This window comes from Lissotriton vulgaris, chromosome 2_1 (assembly GCF_964263255.1).
Source record: "Lissotriton vulgaris chromosome 2_1, aLisVul1.2, whole genome shotgun sequence".
NCBI lineage: Eukaryota > Metazoa > Chordata > Amphibia > Caudata > Salamandridae > Lissotriton > Lissotriton vulgaris.
This window is the reverse complement of record NC_141687.1, coordinates 339,531,645-339,550,250: the sequence shown is the minus strand read 5'-3', so window position 1 is coordinate 339,550,250 and position 18,606 is coordinate 339,531,645. Positions and strand designations below refer to the sequence as shown.

The following is an 18,606-nucleotide window of genomic DNA, read 5'->3' as shown; positions in this document are numbered from 1 at the left end:
TCCATTAGTCCAGTCCACCGGAGTAAGAGAGTGAGAGTGTGAGTGTGTAAGTAAGCAAGCCAAGACGTCCAGAATAGACCTCTGTGGTTACATCAATCCTTCCCCATGCGTAAACAACTCTGGTCAAATAATTCAATGGATTTTATAGTTGAACTTCCAGATTCACATTGAGTTACCACTCCTTCAGTCAACAGATGTTTTCGAAATAGTCAATTTAGTTCTTTTAAATAACTCCCTATAGCAGTTAAACTAGCCCAAATCTTCCTACAGCACATCTTCAGACTTCATGGTTTAACTGATCCCAAAATCACAGATAGTGGTCCACAATTTAAAGCACACTTCTGGACTGAATGAATGAAAAGATTAAGTATTGTCCATTTTAAATCCACTAGTTATCACCCACAGACCGATGAACAAACTGAGTCAATCGAACATTTTAACAGTATTATAGGATTCCTGATAAACATCAAAGTGGTCTAGGTGTACGACCACGAAAGCAAAGCACTATATAGATTATACAGATCTTACCTAGATGTCAATAAAATGCCTCACCTGGAAAATCAGAGGTCTCAATGATTACCGCAAATCTCGCCTCGTACATGCATACATTGTACGCCACTAAGTAGATATATATTCTTTCTCCAGGAGTTACATCATGCACCGCCCCAGGGTTGAAAGCCGGATGGTATGGCCAGGCATATACCTTGCTATATTCTAACCGGGCTAGAGGAGTAGCCATTCTGTTACACAAAGGGTTGCCATGGCACCGTACAGATATTATCTAGACAAAGAAGGCCGTTATGTCATAGCTAAAGGCACACTGCCTAGACAGCCCCTAACCCTAGTGGCAGTTTATGGGCCAAATACAGATGACAAGGAGTTCTTCATTGAGATGTGGAGACTAGTAGCAGGGGTGGCTCCTGGGGCGATACTCTGGGCAGGGGACTTCAATGTAATATTATTCGACAGCTGTAGCACAACATCTGTGCTTAAGACCCTCATACAAGATAATCAATTAATAGACGCATGGAGATGGTCTCATAGGGAACAGCGAGAGGGAACTTGTGTTTGCCCGTACCACAATACTTGGTTACAAATGGATTATTGGCTTATATGTAGAGAGGTGAAACTTTGTGGAGACCACACAGCTGGCCCACACACTGTCGGACCATGCCTAGTGCTTTTTAGAGTTGCTGATTCCTCAGACCCCAACAGCTAGTTTTCATGGCGCTTCTCTTCCCCCTCCCCCAGGGCACTACTTGACTAAGCATTTAGGGAGGAAATATGCATGGAGATAATTGATTTTTGTATTTCGAGCTTTATGTGGGCACAGTGTCATCTCCATTAATGATATGGGAGGCATTCAAAGCAGTGCTGCGAGGAGCTCCGCAACCCACATGCCTCCACATACGTAGTTGAATTACTAGACAACGATAATAGCGTTCAAGACACCTCCACCAGACCATAAAAACAATGTCTGCACCTATTTACCATGCAACCTGAACCCAAGACAAGACCCAACTGATCACATACCTTCACACTTTGCAGGTAATATGGCTTAACAATGCGCACAGGGAATTTCTCAATATGCTCATATCAGTGGAAGAAATCATACAAAACCATTATTTCCCCCCTGGGTGACAAGGCACCAGGCCTCAAGGGCTCTTTTTACAAAGAATATCCTGCCTGCTTAGCCCCACATTTATTGGCCATGTTTGAGGACTCCTTAAAGGAGGGTAGACTTCCCCCATCACTCAAAAAGGCTGTAATTGTTTCAATCATTAAGCCAGACAAGCCTGCCTCCAGATACGACTCATACACATCACTATCGTTAATTAATGTGGATAATAAAATATCATCAAAACGTCTGGCAAACCGGCTGTTAACCCTACTGCCCAACATTGTGAGACCAGACCAATCCGGATTCACTACAGGCCGTTCAACCTCATACAATTTACACACCTTATTTGCAGTGATGCACCACCTCGAGCCGCATGTGCAGGCAGTGGTTGCCCCACTTAACGCTCCAAAGGCGTTTTAGTCTCTAACATGGGACTACATTTTCCCCTTACTCCAATGGCTGGGACTCAAACCTACCTTTATTCGCTATATTCAACTCCTCCATACATATCCAACAGCGTGAGTCCGCCTGAAAGCACTTTAATCTCCGACCCCATTCAGATCACGTGAGAAACGCAGCATGGCTGCCCTCTCTCGCCATTGTTATTCGCAATAGCACTGGAGCCCCTGGCTGCCATGCTCAAGCAACATCAAACACAGCACAGTATCGGTTTCTCCTCACGAGGGCTGATCATCTCACGGTATGCAACTGTATGCAAATGAAATTACACTCTACATAGCAAACCTAGCTCGAATAATACGGGAAGTGATCTGCTTTGGAGGGCTCTCTGGCACATATATCAACAGGGCAAAATCCACCCTCTTCCCCCTCATTGACCATACATAACCATTCAGCACCGAATACCCTTTGAATTAGGCAGAAGGCACAGTACAGTATCTGTGCATATGGCTTAGCCGTGACATGCAAGAACTGTGGACAGTTAACTTTGGCCGTACAATTGAATGTCTTGAAAACAGGATTCCGATATGGTCCAGACTGCCTCTCTCGCTGGCGGGCCAAATCGTCATAGTCAGGATGGTGGTACTTATAACATTTCTATATTTATTTCTCAATATCCCTTTACAACTCACAAGTGCCTTCCTACGACGTCTTAGGTCTAACCTACTCTCCCTGACATGGGTAGGTAGCCAACTTTGCACATCTTATATGCTCCGTCGATTCCCTTGTGTGATAACCTCTTTATGCCGCCACTACAAGATAAAGGTACAAAAAGAAGAGCCAGTCGCCTAAAAGTTCATATCTTCTCAGACCTTTACCCCGGTGAAATGTTCCTACAATCAATGCCCTCTGATCCTTTGCACCCACCCACCACGCAAAATTTCTTCTTATATTACCGGATCAGGGCACCTGTTGCACCAGTCACAATACCTTCCCAACACAGCCTCCAACACTCCAGGCACTCTAACACGTTTTCGCTACGCCTTCCGCTAGCAAATTGATAGTGTGCCTATTTTCTGTGGTCCAGCAGAGATTTCCGGCGATGACTCCCCTTGCTAGGGCGCTATGGGACGCGGATATAGGCCTTCATTTGACAGACTCTCATTGGACATTTTGGTGCGGACAACTGGAAATGCTATTACCGGCTGATACACTTCAAATTCTTACACCAGATATACTGCATCCCAATACAGCTGCAAAAGCTGGGTCTGGCTGGTGATCCTAGTTGCCTCAAAGACATTCAGGTACAAAAGGGGGTGGTGATGGACGGAGCATCTGAATCAATCAAACACTCACACCCAGTCAAAAGATCTGGGTTTAATCCATCACCGTTCTTTAGCCCATTCTGCCACCCCAGTTCAGACATGGCTATATTCAAATCAGTCTGACCCTGTGCCTCATGGGAACAGTCCAGCCCGAACTGCCAAGCCATGTCTTCCCTGGACCGGAAACAAGCTTCTGAGGACCGGTTACTGGCACTCCAGCCGTCTTCAACCCGGCTGGCTTGAATCTATTAGCAAAGTGAGCAAGGGACTCAAGTCTGAGCATACCCTGCCACACTTATGGTGGCCAAAAGCGGTACAAAAGGGGGTGGTGATGGACGGAGCATCTGAATCAAACACTCACACCCAGTCAAAAGATCTGGGTTTCATCCATCACTGTTCTTTAGCCCACTATGCCACCCCAGTTCAGACATTTCTATATGCAAATCAGTCTGACCCTGAGCCTCATCGGAACAGTCCAGCCCGAACTGCCAAGCCATGTCTTCCCCGGACCGGAAAAAAGCTTCCGAGGACCGGTTTCTGGCATTCCAGCCGTCTTCAACCCGGCTTGCTTGAATCCAGTGGCAAAGTGAGCAAGGGACTCACGTCTGAGCATACCCTGCCACACTTATGGTGGCCAAAAGCAGTACAAAAGGGGGTGGTGATGGACAAATCAAACACTCGCACCCAGTCAAAAGATCTGGGTTTAATCCATCACCGTTCTTTAGCCCACGCTGCCACCCAGTTCAGACATGGCTATATGCAAAGCAGTCTGACACTGTGCCTCATGGGAACAGTCCAGCCCGAACTGCCATGCCATGTCTTCCCTGGACCGGAAACAATCTTCCGAGGACCGGTTTCTGGCACTCCAGCCGTCTTCAACCCGGCTTGCTTGAATCCAGTGGGAAAGTGAGAAAGGGACTCCCGTCTGAGCATACCCTGCCACACTTATGGTGGCCAAAAGTGGTACAAAAGGGGGTGGTGATGGACGGAGCATCTCAAAGACATTCCAACAGACACTCCCAAGCTTACAGTTATGCAGCTAATTCTTGACAAGCGTAGAGTGGCCATGACCTAGGGAAAACGCATGACACCAAGGATAGAAGACTGGTTGCGGGATGCTGCTTACTGTTTCGACCAATTGTCGTATTTCTGGGGAATTGATGCCACCTCAGTCCCGCCCTAAAGGTATCTGGGAGCCCTTACTCACTTATTTGAGTTCTAGAGACATTGACGCTACTTAAACACTTACAACCCTCCTCGTTATGCCATCATGATCAGACGATACACAAACTCCTTTCCCCACGCGGATATGATCACTCTGCCTTATAGGCATCACTCTGAAAATTCTTGTCCTGATGCTGTGAAACAATACAGAGTCAACAGCTAATTCTTATTCTAAAGTCCATGGTAAAATGTTAAAATGATCATTCAACTTTGAGTGGTCGTGTGCCCAGGATTCTTGTCCATCGCATAATTAAGTAGACACATGCACATCGCTGTATTGTTATTCTTTTCTTTGTTATGTTTTCTCTTCCCTTTTCATACGTTTCTAATTCAACATATATGCTACTCACTGTAACTGTATAAGACAGCTCTTGTAATGTCATAACATTTCAATAAAAAGATTTTTTTTAAAAAAGCGTTTAAGGTGGCTATCTCTTACTGAAATTGATTTTAATAACAAACTATCGAAAACCAAAGCAGGTACAAACCAACCAGATAGGGCCACCAAACGCGGGAATGAACTAAAAAACTTCATAAATACCCACACCCTATCGAATATAATGGATACATTTATAAATAGCGATACTGCTTATATTCCAACTTTCAGAGGGAGAGATTTCTCCAGCATAGTAGATTACATCTTCACGTCTGTGGAACTATTAGATAAAGTCATCCAAGCAGGAGTGGTAGAAACATCCTTTGGAGACCATAATGCATTAGAACTCAGCTTAAGAATGGGCCCGATCCAAGCACCCCCCGCACCTTGGGAGCAAGGGACATTATGACATCAACAGACAACCTTAGGTTAAAGTGGAAAGGGGTGAATTGCGGACCCATTATGGACATAATTATAAACAATCATCAACCAACAGTTGCCTCCTGCTCACTCACCGATGGGAACCACCATAGGATAATTAAAGACTTTGCAAATCTGTGCCATGTTATTAAGACTCTTCTGACAGTCCCCCACAGGAAAAATAACGGCGAACCTAGGTGGTTCGACAGTTGTTGTTCAGCGGCAAATAAGGCTCTTCGCAAGGCGTTAAACTCCAAACCGAGGAACCAAGTAGATGTACGGTCCGCCAGGCAAGCCTACAAAACAGCTATAGGGATAAGGAAGGCCACCATGGTAGAGGAACATTGGAATGAACTATCAGTTTCCGCTGCTGTGGGAAATAGTGCAACTTTTTGGCCCGCTGTAAGGAAGATGCGGGACATGGGGAAACAGTTGTCACCAATCAGTTGCACCATCTCAAGTCAGAATTGGGAGCAACATTTCTCCAAAATATATGCTAATCCCGCTGTTCCCGTAGAAGACCATAATTACGACAAATTAAGCCCACTTGATATAACCCTGGGGGAGGTCGTTCTGGCCATCAACCAAAGCCTGGGGAACAAGGCGCCAGGGCCGGATGGCTTCCCAATTGACTTAATCAAACACAAACCAGAATTTTGGGGGCCTATCCTGGTCAATGTTTTCAACAGTGTACCGATGGGCGCCATCCCTGCCACCTGGTCCACAAGCACAATAGTGCCTATTTACAAAAAAGGTGAAAGATCTGACCCTGCAAATTATAGGCCCATCTCACTCTTAGACAACACCCTGAAAATTTTGGGCCGGGTGTTGTACAACAGAGTGAATGATTGGGCCGAAGAAACAGGGGTGCTGGACAGATGTCAGATGGGCTTTAGAAGTAAGGTTGGGACAACAGAACAATGCCTGAATCTCAATCTCATAATAGGCAAATATACCATAGCCAAGGCTTCTCCTATCTACCTAGCCTTTATGGACTTGTCGTCCGCATTCGACCTAGTGAATAGGTCGAAGTTGTGGGCGACACTTCTCTCCTATGGCCTTGATGAACCCTTGGTACACTTCCTAGCCTATTTACACGTGGACACTAAAGCCCAGGTACGAATTGGAATGGAGGGCAAAATCTCGGGGGCAATTAAGGTAGAAAGAGGCGTCCGACAGGGGTGCGTTTTAGCACCCCTGCTGTTCATCATCTACATAAATGGACTGAGTGACTCCCTGAAAAAGACGACAACGGATGTCCCGAAAATCCAAGGGAACCTGCTATCCGCACTCCTTTATGCAGATGATGCGGTGATCATGGGCCTAACACCGAATGCTCTCCGTGCCCTGGTCAAGAGCTTTGCACATTTTATGGGGAACCTGGACTTGAAGGTGAATTTTAAAAAATCATTTATCATGACATGTGGGCCAGGGGCCAAACAACTCAACTCCATCTCGATTGGACAAGAGAAGTTACACTCCACCAAATCATTCCCCTACTTAGGCATGGTCTTTGCTGCGAACGGCGTGTGGAGTGGGCATCTTGCCCACGCCACAGGCAAGTTCTCAAAGGCCATAAATTCAATCCTTGCCTTGCCGCGGCCAAAAAGGTCAGAAACAACTGAGGCAATTGTGAAAATCTATAAATTGCAATGCGTCCCGGTTGCAACCTATGGCGCAGAAATTTGGGGGATAGTGAGCCCATCTAGCCTGCAGACAGAAGAAAACCGGTTATGTAGAAAACTTTTAGGAGCTCCAATTTCCTCTTCCGGGTACATCTGCCATGCTGAGCTCAACTTGCCCTACATAACCGACTTCATTGCCACGCGACCTGCAATATTTTGGTTGTCCATTTGGGCCAATGAACGTGCTACCTTAACACAGGAAATTGTGTCCGAATGTCTAAACTGTGACAAAGGTATGAGCATCCCGCGGCTTCGGGCAACAAAGGAAAGCCTAGATAGTATTGGTAAAACTCATCTTTTTAACGATCCTTCCCAGATTAAGAGTACGGACAAAAAGGACATACAAATCGAACTCTATGCCCTCTTCAGGGAAAAGAGGTTGGAGATAGAACTACAAAAACAAACTGTTAAATCATATGTGATCAATATAAACAATGACTTATCTCCACAACAAATACCTCTATACCTAAGACTCCCTATGACCAACTGGGAAAGGTCGCTATTATTTCGCCTAAGAGCTGGATCTATAAAATACTCACTCTGCTTTCCCATGGGCCACAGCACGATGAACTTTGGACACGAGCTTAGCCCCTGCCCTTGCGATGGACACAGCAGACAAAATGACCTACATTTCTTCTTTCATTGCAAATTTTTTATGAAATATATCAAGTGGTTTTTAGCCCCATATTTTAAAAAACAAAGACCAGTTTCCCTAACTCAATCACATCTCATGCTTTTAAAATTAGAAAATGATGAACTGATTTTTCGCGCAAGCTCATTTTTGAAAGTCATCTTTTATGCACGGAAATCTATGGAACCTCCCTGAAATGCTCACGCGCCTAAAATGCCTCCCTTGCAATAGCACTTTAGCTAATTGGAATGCACATTGGAATGCACTTTAATAATCTGACTTTGATTGTTTACATTAATATTTGAAAACCAATTGCAGTTTTTTAACTATTTTATGGAAATTGTGTAAATTATTTCTAAAGATGTATTTTTATGTAATATGTGACTTTTATGGATTTTTTGCAATCCGAATAAAGTTTTCTTTGAATTGAATTGAATTGATTTTAATAACTATTTACACAGTTCATTTGGAAAATCTCCCTTTTGCAGTTCCTATGGAATTCCTCCTTAAAAACCACCTACCATCACTTCCTCTATGATCCCCTCAGTCTCAAACGTGTTTCAACATATAAAGATGGTTAGGAAGACCATATAGGAACAATTAATGAAGGCTAAAGCAGTTTAAAGATGGGCCGACATGCACCGGCAGGTGTCCCCTCCTTATCATCCAGTGGGGCAAGGTGTACCTATTCACAAAATACCCCTTTATCCTGGGGTCTCATCCCAAGTGTACATCATGATTCATTGACCCCCATTAAGATTCCAGGAATAGTAGGGAAAGCCACCAATTAGGACTGATCTAATCGGCAAATACATTCTGTGGTACACATCTTTGGAATAAAACCTGCCACATCATTGACAGGGGTTCCTCCGCCTGCTACATTGATTGATGATGCAACTGAGTGGATCCTAGGACACGGCATCAGCAGATACATTACCTAGTGAAGTGAAAGAAGTATGATATTTCTGAAAGGTCCTGTGAAGCACCTCAATTTGTATAAGCACCCTGTCTCGTCTGCCAGTTCAACCCTTTCCTCCCAGGGTGGGTAGAATTTAATTTTTCAATCGGGACAGAGGATTTACAATTAGGATTTCAGGTTAGGTGTGAGTTGCGAAAGGATTACGGATATAGTTGCACAATATAAGCTCTGTGTACACCCATTGTATTCAATCTTACCAAACCATTTGTCACTTCACTCATATAATCACACAATTTGGACATGGAAGGGACTGGAGACTGGAAGGCTCTCTGGCATACATATCAACTGGGCAAAATCCACCCTCTTCCCCCTCATTGACCATACATAACCATTCAGCATCGAATACCCTTTGAATTAGGCAGAAGGCACAGTACAGTATTTGGGCATATGACATCTAAGGAGCACTAGACCACTAACCCATGAAGGGTTGGCACTTCCCTGGTCAGAGGTTAACATCCTAAGCAACTGTAGTAGAATTGCATGCCCGGATCTCCTTGCCTGGCAACACATCATGGTTGTACTGACTCACTGCGTTCACTCCGTGTGTACACTAAACCTCGCGTACTATCACCTTATTAGTCTCACTCCCTCCTGGTTCCTCTCAGGTTTCCCTCACCCTATCCATTCACAGTTCCTGGCTTGTCTTATCTGTTCATTAAATTGCTGATTTGCTGCTGTGCTGGATTTTCCTGCTCCTTGACTTCTTCAGGTTCAGAACTGGTATCCTGGCCTATATCTGGTCTCATTATCACCAAAGCAACCCTGGTACAGGGTAGGTTACTTCCTAATTGTGGGTACTGCCTCTTTGAATCAACTCCTATTTGGTAATTCATGTGCATGGACTTGTTGGATTAATCCTTAAATCATCAGAACTACATCCATCTGGCACATGAGGTCACAGCTGCACATCAGACCAGTACCAAATGCCAGTCCGTGCTAGGCATTCTGGAAAATCCAGCAAGAACTCCTCTGTCTTCCGCTTGCCCATTTTGCCTTTTTCTCTGGTAAGGTATCAGAGTTCTCAATCTCTTCATAGAGACAAGGTTAAAGTTGGGATTCTCAGTGGATCGCCATCTTTGAACCATGTATGAGTTTTAGTGGAATTAAGTTTCAGAGGGTTCTGCGGTCTTCATTGGTCTACTACCTGAATGCAATTATTGAGGGCAAAGGTTTCCAGGTCTGATGGACTTTTCAGTGTTGGGAAGATCTTGGCAATGTTTGCAGAGTTGTAACAGAAACTTAAAAGAATTGATAAACTCTTTCAGTGTTGTCAGGCCTTCACTGAAGGAGACAATGGTCGCGATTTGGGTAACATCCATCTGAGGATGAATGGTTATCTGTTAAACAGATGCAGCATTAACGATTGTGTGGATGGAATTGGATCCTGATAACACCTGCACCTTGGATTCTTGTGTCCCTTAGTCTTTGCAGGCAGCTGGTGGTCAACAGTGATGAAGACTGCAGAAAAGTTAGAAAGGAGGGTGTCAGCAACTCCATTCTACGTTCTTGATGTCTTCTCAGATAGCAATCAAAGTGGATGCAGTGCATCTGGTAGGAATGCTGAGAGGAGGCGGTTTTGTTCAAGAACAATATTGAAATTAGAATAGGCAATTTTTTCACGGTGGCTATAGGTCTTTACATGGCCAGGTCACACTGGTTAAGTTCATATTTTGTTAAGATGGGCTTTATCTTGTAGTTCACCGTGTGCCTTTCTAGATGAAAGACTGAATGATTAATCGTTTTTGTACTCACACACTACTTAGCAAACTATTGACACGGAAATGGAGAAACTGATCATCACTGTGGGTGATATAGCAGCAAATAATGCTTGAAGGATGTTTTTAAATATTTTTGAAAGGCTCAAGTGTGCTTGCGAGCCAACACAGAAAGCTTTGATTAATTCATAAGTTCCTTTATGGCGAGATGGCTGAAGCAGCAGAGTTTGTGTGTGTGGTGGAGGCAATAGGAATTCTCATAATTGGCAGTGCAATGTGGTCAATGATTATATCTGTTAGAAGTGATTCAAGCTTATCAGCTTGTTTAACTAAATAGCCCACCTGCGAATTTTAGAGTCCCCTAGTGTGGTTGGTGCAGTTTAAGATGCAGTCTGGGATGTAGAATTCAGAGATGGTTTTTACAGTTTCTCTACTCAGGTATATTGCATTTCAGGCGTGATAAGGGTAGTGACCTCTGCTTTTTTATGACTGTTTTGCAGGTTCTGAACTATTGTTAGACACTTTTGTCCTTCCTGTATTTGTGTGTTTTACTTCAAAGCCTTTTAGGCTTTTAGTTTCTGTTACTTTACATATGGTTACACACTTTTGGTGGCAGTGCGAGGCTATGAAGGGGGCTATTATACCACTATTCTCAGCCATGGGTGGAATTGATCAAGGGTCGTCAATGGTTCAATCAGGCATAGGAGCAGAGATTTCTGACTCAAAGGAGCCAGTTAAAATCTACTTCTTGATCTATTAAGCATATTTGTGTAGGATGCTGCAGGAGATAGAGGCGCAGTGTGAGGGTTCAGATTGAACTTGGTGATATGCTGTTTGCTCTAAAACGAGTAATAGGATTGTTTCCTGTAACTGAGACGAGTAATTTTGGGGTTAAGATTGCAACAAGGACATGTCGAGATAAGTGTGTGTGTTTGTTTACAGTCACATTTTGATGGACGTCCAGTGCTTCAAGGTTAGTGAAGAGGGATGAGGTCTTGAGAAGTTTGAACTTGAAGAACCAGGTGCTGAAAGCTCCCAGAATACATCGATTTGAGTGATGAATTGTAATAAATGAGATGGAGTCCAAGAAAGCATCTCAAAGTAAGTTAAGTGGAAGTAGTCAATGAATGAGGCGACTTGAGGCAGCAAATGTTGGTGTGGGTGAGTAATGTACAAGTAACGATTAACACTCAAATATTGAGTATTTATTTATGCTGGACATTGGTAAGGAAGTTTGCTTTGCATGCCAGGATTAGTCCACCTCCACTGTTAGTCCTGGAGGATGATTTCATCAAGTACATGTGTAGCATTTTCTCTTACCCAAGTTTCTGGAATGAAGACAGATAATAGGTCATAAGTGTTGGTTCTGTTCTTACCAAATGAACTTACATTGAGTAGGTTGCAAGATATGTATCTATTGGGGTGAGTGGGTGGTAAGGTTTTTCCTAACTGGCTAGAGGACACAGATGATACCTCTCACAGGCGAGGCAGTGGATGATGTGAGGATGGTGCTCTGGAGGCCCCAGTATTGTGTATTAGATATCCAATGGTGACCTGACCATTCTGGTGATTGCTCCAGTTACGAAGGCCATAGAATTAGGAAGGTGAGGCGAGTTTGATGATTGCTCCTGCCACATATGTGTTCCAGAAAGAAGGGACAGAACGAGAAGGTCCCAGGATACGAGGTACTGGTTGCCCAATACCTCACCTCTTGGGAACACTACTCAAATATTTTCCTTGGTCGAAGCTGCTTCAGTAGGTAGTGTTGAGATTTAACAGGATAAGGATTAGTAAGGGGGTGGACAGAAGGAGGGAGTATAAAGTGAGAGACTGACAGGGTAGTAATTAGTCAAAGACTGCACAAGAGAGATAATAGCAACTAATTTGTGAGGAAGGTATGGTCGGGAAGAATGAGCTCGGGTTGGTGATTCTGGTCTGTATCGTTTTATGATGCGCATTGCGGCTAGGTGGAAGAGTATGGGGAGGGAAAGCAAAGTCATCTGAGAGATGTAAATTTGATTTTTAATAGATGTTATCATTGATGACTAAAAGATGAGAAACTGAAAATCGGTCAGTAAGTGGGGCAGCAGGAGTGGACATGGTAGGATGTGAGAGTGTACTAATATGTGATGGAGGAAGCAGGGAAACTGTAGAGAGCTGAGTGAGGGGAAGGCTCGAATAGGGCAGATCTGGTAGCCTTTTTGACTAATGAGTCAGACGTATTATTAGAAAAGTTCTTCAGTTTACATAATTGATATAGCCGGAATATTGCTGAGGGAATGTTTCAACATGTGGTAAACTGGCGATTAGAAAGTATGCATGAAAACATGTGACTTATCTAACAAGAATGTAGTAAAAATGTTCTCATAGAAACTTTTGTCCGCTGGTGGGTTATTTACTGTCCATTATCCAATTTGATGCAGCTATGTAATGTTCCTAGACATCCAGTAGGAGCAATATGCTTTATTTCAAGAAAAGAAGATTGGAACGCATTATTCTAGTCTGATCTAAGATGCTGTTATTTATGATGAGCCCAGCAACATATGTGAACCACTAGTTATCTCTGCAACACATGCCTTGAGACATGATGGGGACAAATATCCACGAAAATCATTTACAGTATAAAGTTAACCTCTTACTGCATTACTGTTTTACACACCACAATTTGACCACCTGTGAAGTATAGTGTCAGCTTCTGGAGGCTACATCCTACACATTGTATCAGGGTCTAACGGCCATAAGCATACACTGCCTGGCGACAGTATGGCTATACCAAGGCTACAGTCCACAGAGACTGGGCCAGTAATTAATATCATTGTATGGGGTGTGCGCTCCTCTGCCGTGCATAATAATAATAATCCACATTTGTAAAGCGCACAATCCCCCGTAAGGGTCTCTAGGCGCTGGGGGCCGTCGGGAAGATTAAGCAAGCTATTGCCCAGAGTCACATGGTGCTGGGCTAATCTGCTGCCGGCCCCGGGGATCGAACCGTGATCCCCAGATTCCGGAGTCAGTCACCCTGGCCGCGGCGCAGGGAAAAAATTGCGTTTTTTCACTTGATGATTGTAGGTTCTTATCACTGGGGTCAGTGATTTAGATCTCAGGCCAAAATATGCATGAGGGCTTGTGCATCATGGGTGCTATGTCTTAAACATAAATAATTGATATCTTTAAAATGTTCAGGCAGATTTGAACTACATGCCTGTCTTTCCTTTTGTATCTCTCTATTTAGGGGCATTCCTCATCCCCTACACCATCATGGCCATCTTTGGGGGAATACCCCTCTTCTACATGGAGTTAGCTTTGGGCCAGTACCACAGAAATGGATGCATCTCAATATGGAAGAAAATCTGCCCTATATTCAAAGGTAAGGATTTCATCTACCTCAATTAAGTTTTCCAAATAGGCCTCCTCCCCATAGAGAAGCAGCATAAAGCCCTCCAATGTACAGCAGAGATGTTTCTGGCTGGAGATCCAGTAGAACATTACTCAGAAGTGACTAGATCAGAAAATAATCTGTTTATATCCCTTTTCACAACTACTAGGATGAAAACGTAATTATTGAAATGGAAAACAAGGATGAATATAGTTGGAAGATCGGGATCTCTCTCTGTTTTGTTTTAATATTAAAACCTGGTGGATACATTGAAAGAGGGTGCTAGTGCTTTTTTAGTTATAGTTTGAAATAATGAACTGTGCTAAACTCAGAGATTATTCTGTATATTCACTATTAGGTACCCGGTGTCATCCATTTTTTCAAAGACACTACTGGCTGTATGGCCAGAATGCCTAAATAGCTGAATGGGTGTGGGGGTTAGTATAGTGCTGGTCTGACAACTAAGATGTCATAGATATCAACGTGTGTTGGTTATTATACTACTGATCTACATTTGGTCTGATGTTTGTTTGATTTACTTATTTATTAATATACAGAGCCACGGTTAAGCAGTGCAAATCCAGATAAGGTAAAGACTTTCAAGACAAAAATGTAAAGATAGCACAAAGATACCCCTGGAATGTCATCCTGTTCCCTAACATACTGCCATATGGGGACACGGGGCCTTAAATGCCTAGTGTGCAATATAATAACAAGGGGTAGCTGAAGAACAAAAAATTGCCAGAGTGTTCACTTACTATGACTTAGTATACTACAGTAACCCATGGCATTCTTACAAAAGGCGGCAACAACCCCGTGTTCTGTAGGGGGACATTGGGCTGCATCTCAAGGTTCAGGACTAAGGATGATGGTGTTTATGTTGCACCCCCATGTCCAGGATTTAGGAGACAAATTAAGGGGCATGTTCACAAAAGTATTTTCTGGCATAAATGTATTTTTGGGCCAGAAATACCTTTTCCACATCAGCCTGAATTTCCCAAAGGGATTTCTGGCAGGCAGAAATGCAATTACTCGAGTGGATTTCTCCACCACGTGTGAGGAAATGTGCATTAGTAAATCGTACTCAAGGGATGGGAAGTGAGTGTTCCAAGGCAAGGGTTGCCTTAGAGGTTTGGGAATTCCAAAGGACATTTATATTTGTGGGCATTCCGGAAACTTCGATCCAACCTCTTCTCACCTCTCCCCTCCACCCGCAAGTGTTGCCACCATATAGGTTTTGGCTTCTTCCATGAGCAGCTGCCACTATGGAATGAATAAAAGCAACATAGCAAAATATGCTAGCAGATTTATCTGTGAATACCAGATCAGGCAAGACTCAGGTGAAGTACTGGAGCTATGATAGCAATCGTAGCCTGACAGCAACCCACTGATAGAAAATCAAGTGAAAAAGGTATAAAGAAAGATAAAGGCAAAAACAACAGTTGATGGACAGAATGCAGAACAATGTCATACATTCACCCCAGTACAGACATCTGGGCCTAAATCGATCGTTTTTTTGCACTCCACACAACGCCAGTTCAGACATGGCCATATGCAAATCAGCCTTGACCCTGTGCCTCATGGGAACAGTCCAGCCCGAACTGCCAAGCCATGTCTTTCCTGGACCGGAATCAAGCATCCTAGAACCGGTTTCTGGCTATCAGCATCTTCAGCCAGGATAGCTTGACTCCAGTGGTGTGGAGCGGTACAAAAGGGGTTGGTGATGGACGGAGCTTCCGAATCAATCAGACACTCACACCCAGTCAAGAGATACTGGGTTTAATCCATCACCGTTCTTTAGCCCACTCTGCCACCCCAGTTCAGACATGGCTATATGCAAATCGGTCTGACCCTGTGCCTCATGGGAACAGTGCAGCCCGAACTGCCAAGCCATGTCTTCCCTGGACCGGAAACAAGCTTTCGAGGACCGGTTTCTGGCATTCCAGCCTTCTTCAGCCCGGCTTGCTTGAATCCAGTGGCAAAGTGAGCAAGGGACTCACGTCTGAGTATACCCTGCCACACTTATGGCGGCCAAAAGCGGTACAAAAGGGGTTGGTGATGGACGGAGCTTCTGAATCAATCAGACACTCACACCCAGTCAAGAGACCTGGGTTTAATCCATCACCGTTCTTTAGCCCACTCTGCCACCCCAGTTCAGACATGGCTATATGCAAATCAGTCTGACCCTGTGCCTCATGGGAACAGTGCAGCCCGAACTGCCAAGCCATGTCTTCCCTGTACCGGAAACAAGCTTCCGAGGACCGGTTTCTGGCATTCCAGCCTTCTTCAGCCCGGCTTGCTTGAATCCAGTGGCAAAGTGAGCAAGGGACTCACGTCTGAGTATACCCTGCCACACATATGGTGGCCAAAAGCAGTACAAAAGGGGTTGGTGATGGACGGAGCTTCTGAATCAATCAGACACTCACACCCAGTCAAGAGATCTGGGTTTAATCCATCACCGTTCTTTAGGCCACTCTGCCACCCCAGTTCAGACATGGCTATATGCAAATCAGTCTGACCATGTGCCTCATGGGAACAGTGCAGCCCGAACTGCCAAGCCATGTCTTCCCTGGACCGGAAACAAGCTTCCGAGGACCATTGTTTTGCATTCTGTCCATCAACTGTTGTTTTGCATTTGTCCCCCCAAGTGGGATGGGTATGCTCAGACGTGAGTCCCATGCTCTCCACACCACTGGAGTCAGCTATCCTGGCTGAAGACGGTTGATAGCCAGAAACCGGTCCTAGGATGCTTGATTCCAGTCCAGGAAAGACATGGCTTGGCAGTTCAGGCTGGACTGTTCCCATGAGGCACAGGGTCAAGGCTGATTTGCATATGGCTATGTCTGAACTGGAGTGGTGTGGAGTGCAATAAAACGATGGATTTAGGCTCAGATCTCTGTACTGGGGTGAATGTATGACATTGTTCTGCATTCTGTCCATCAACTGTTGTTTTGCATAAAGACAGTTAATACCACAGTTCCTAATGAACTTTAAAAGAAAAGTGGGAAAATGTTATGGCTTAGCGTACGAGCAAGCACTTTAAATAAAACTAAACTCTTGGTGATATCACTTAAGTAATTGCATAAATTAATTTCCTTTTTTAAAAGCTTTTTACAGTTTATCAAGCTTTATTGATCTATCACCTGTTTTGTGATCTAATCAATCACATTTAATGTAATTTGCACAATAGAATGTGTCACATGCCCAACTGTATATGCACCCTTCAGTTTAATTCTATGAACATTTAACTAATGATCTTATTTGGGAGTTAAAAAAGTTTAGGATTTCACAGGTTCTCTTAACAAAAGGAAAAGTACATTCCAAAATAGACTTTTTAGTTAAGCTTGAAAAACAAGAAGGGATTAGAATAAGGCCTGGGCGGAGTTTCGCTAAGTGGAATTCTGCAAAGTGACCAAAAAAACTCCACAATGCTACTCTGAGTGTGTTAGGTTGCTCAGTTCATGCTGATTTTTAGCACCGGGAGTTTGTCCCGCACTGTAAAATTAGTATGAACGGCACCACATGGAGCACAAGAGAGAACTGCTTTTTCTGCCGCTCAAGTAGATGGTGTACTTGAGTGGCAGCTTCCTCATGCGAACGGAAGGTTTCTCAATACGAGCGGTAGGGACCATCTGCGACCACCCACGTTGAGAAATCTCACCGGGAGGTGGTCTGAAGTAAGATTTTTCTTGCTCGCTCTCAGCATCTTAACGTTGGCAGTTGAGGAAAAAACCCTGATCCGCTGAGTTTTTCTGAACTCTGCACGCTATGCAGAGCGGGAAAACTCTACAAACTCCGCTAGCACAGTAAAATTTCATAGCCAGGCCCAATTAAAATGTGCCTACTCCTAACAAACATTGGAACACTTGAAACTTAACCATGATGCGACGATCATCCTGCTACCAGAAATATGGGTTGATTAGTAAACCCTGCAACCCCAACGTTTCATTATACTTAGAAGCATTTTGGAGAGTATAATGAAGAAGGGAGGGTATAATGACGGTGGTGGATCCTAACATTGAAGATTTCTACTTTTAAGTCAGGATGATTATAAATACTGTTACAAATGTGTTTTACACGCCCTGTGCTTCTTCAAGGCATTGTGGGTTACATTTCTGTTTATCCTTAAAGTAAGGAGACCACTGTGAATTGAGAAATCATTAGATGCAGTGATAAATACATTAGAAAGAAGCTTTTTAATCTTGCAATCAGATATCCTCCACCTCATTCATAGAACTTCAATATATAAAGCAGACTACTGACTGTGGCTCTCCTTCTATAGGTATAGGCTTTGCTATCTGCGTGATTGCTCTCTACATCGCCTTTTACTACAATACCATCATGGCCTGGGCTCTGTATTACCTCCTGTCCTCCTTCACCAGCGAGTTGCCCTGGACCAGCTGTAACAACGCTTGGAACACACCGAACTGCACCAACTACTTATACAACTCTAGCACTGCCTGGTCTGGGCACTCCACCTCACCTGCAGAGGAATTTTATACGTAAGTGCATGTAAGTGAATGCAACAATACGAAAGAGACCAAGAGTGAGTGAGTGGGGGTAAGAACATATCGTGATGGCAAACAAGAGAGGAGAGACTCCATAAAAACATGATGTGGCAAGATAGGAGATTTAGGAGCCTTCTGGAAGACAAAGGATGGTTTAGATTGAGGGGTGGAAGATAGTGAAGAACAAGACGGAAAGATACAGATAGAATAACAAAGAGGAGGACAGGAAAGGGATAGACGTCTCTCAGGGGGATCACCATTGAAATGATAAGCACTGAATAGTCTACCGAAGGTATGGGGATCTCGGAGCACTTCTTTTAAAGTCACACTTTCACAGTACCTTTGCC

At 43.9% G+C, this 18,606-nt stretch overlaps 1 protein-coding gene across 2 annotated transcripts in view; it reads left to right on the top strand.

The window, feature by feature from the left end:
- Positions 1-18,606, top strand: part of SLC6A4 (solute carrier family 6 member 4) — a 644,456-nt gene that overhangs the window by 434,058 nt on the left and 191,792 nt on the right. For both annotated transcript variants that reach the window (XM_086955089.1, XM_086955091.1), the window contains exons 3-4: positions 13,608-13,742; positions 18,034-18,253. In XM_086955089.1, the coding sequence (XP_086811215.1) occupies positions 13,608-13,742; positions 18,034-18,253 (355 nt within the window). The remainder of the gene's footprint in view (positions 1-13,607; positions 13,743-18,033; positions 18,254-18,606) is intronic.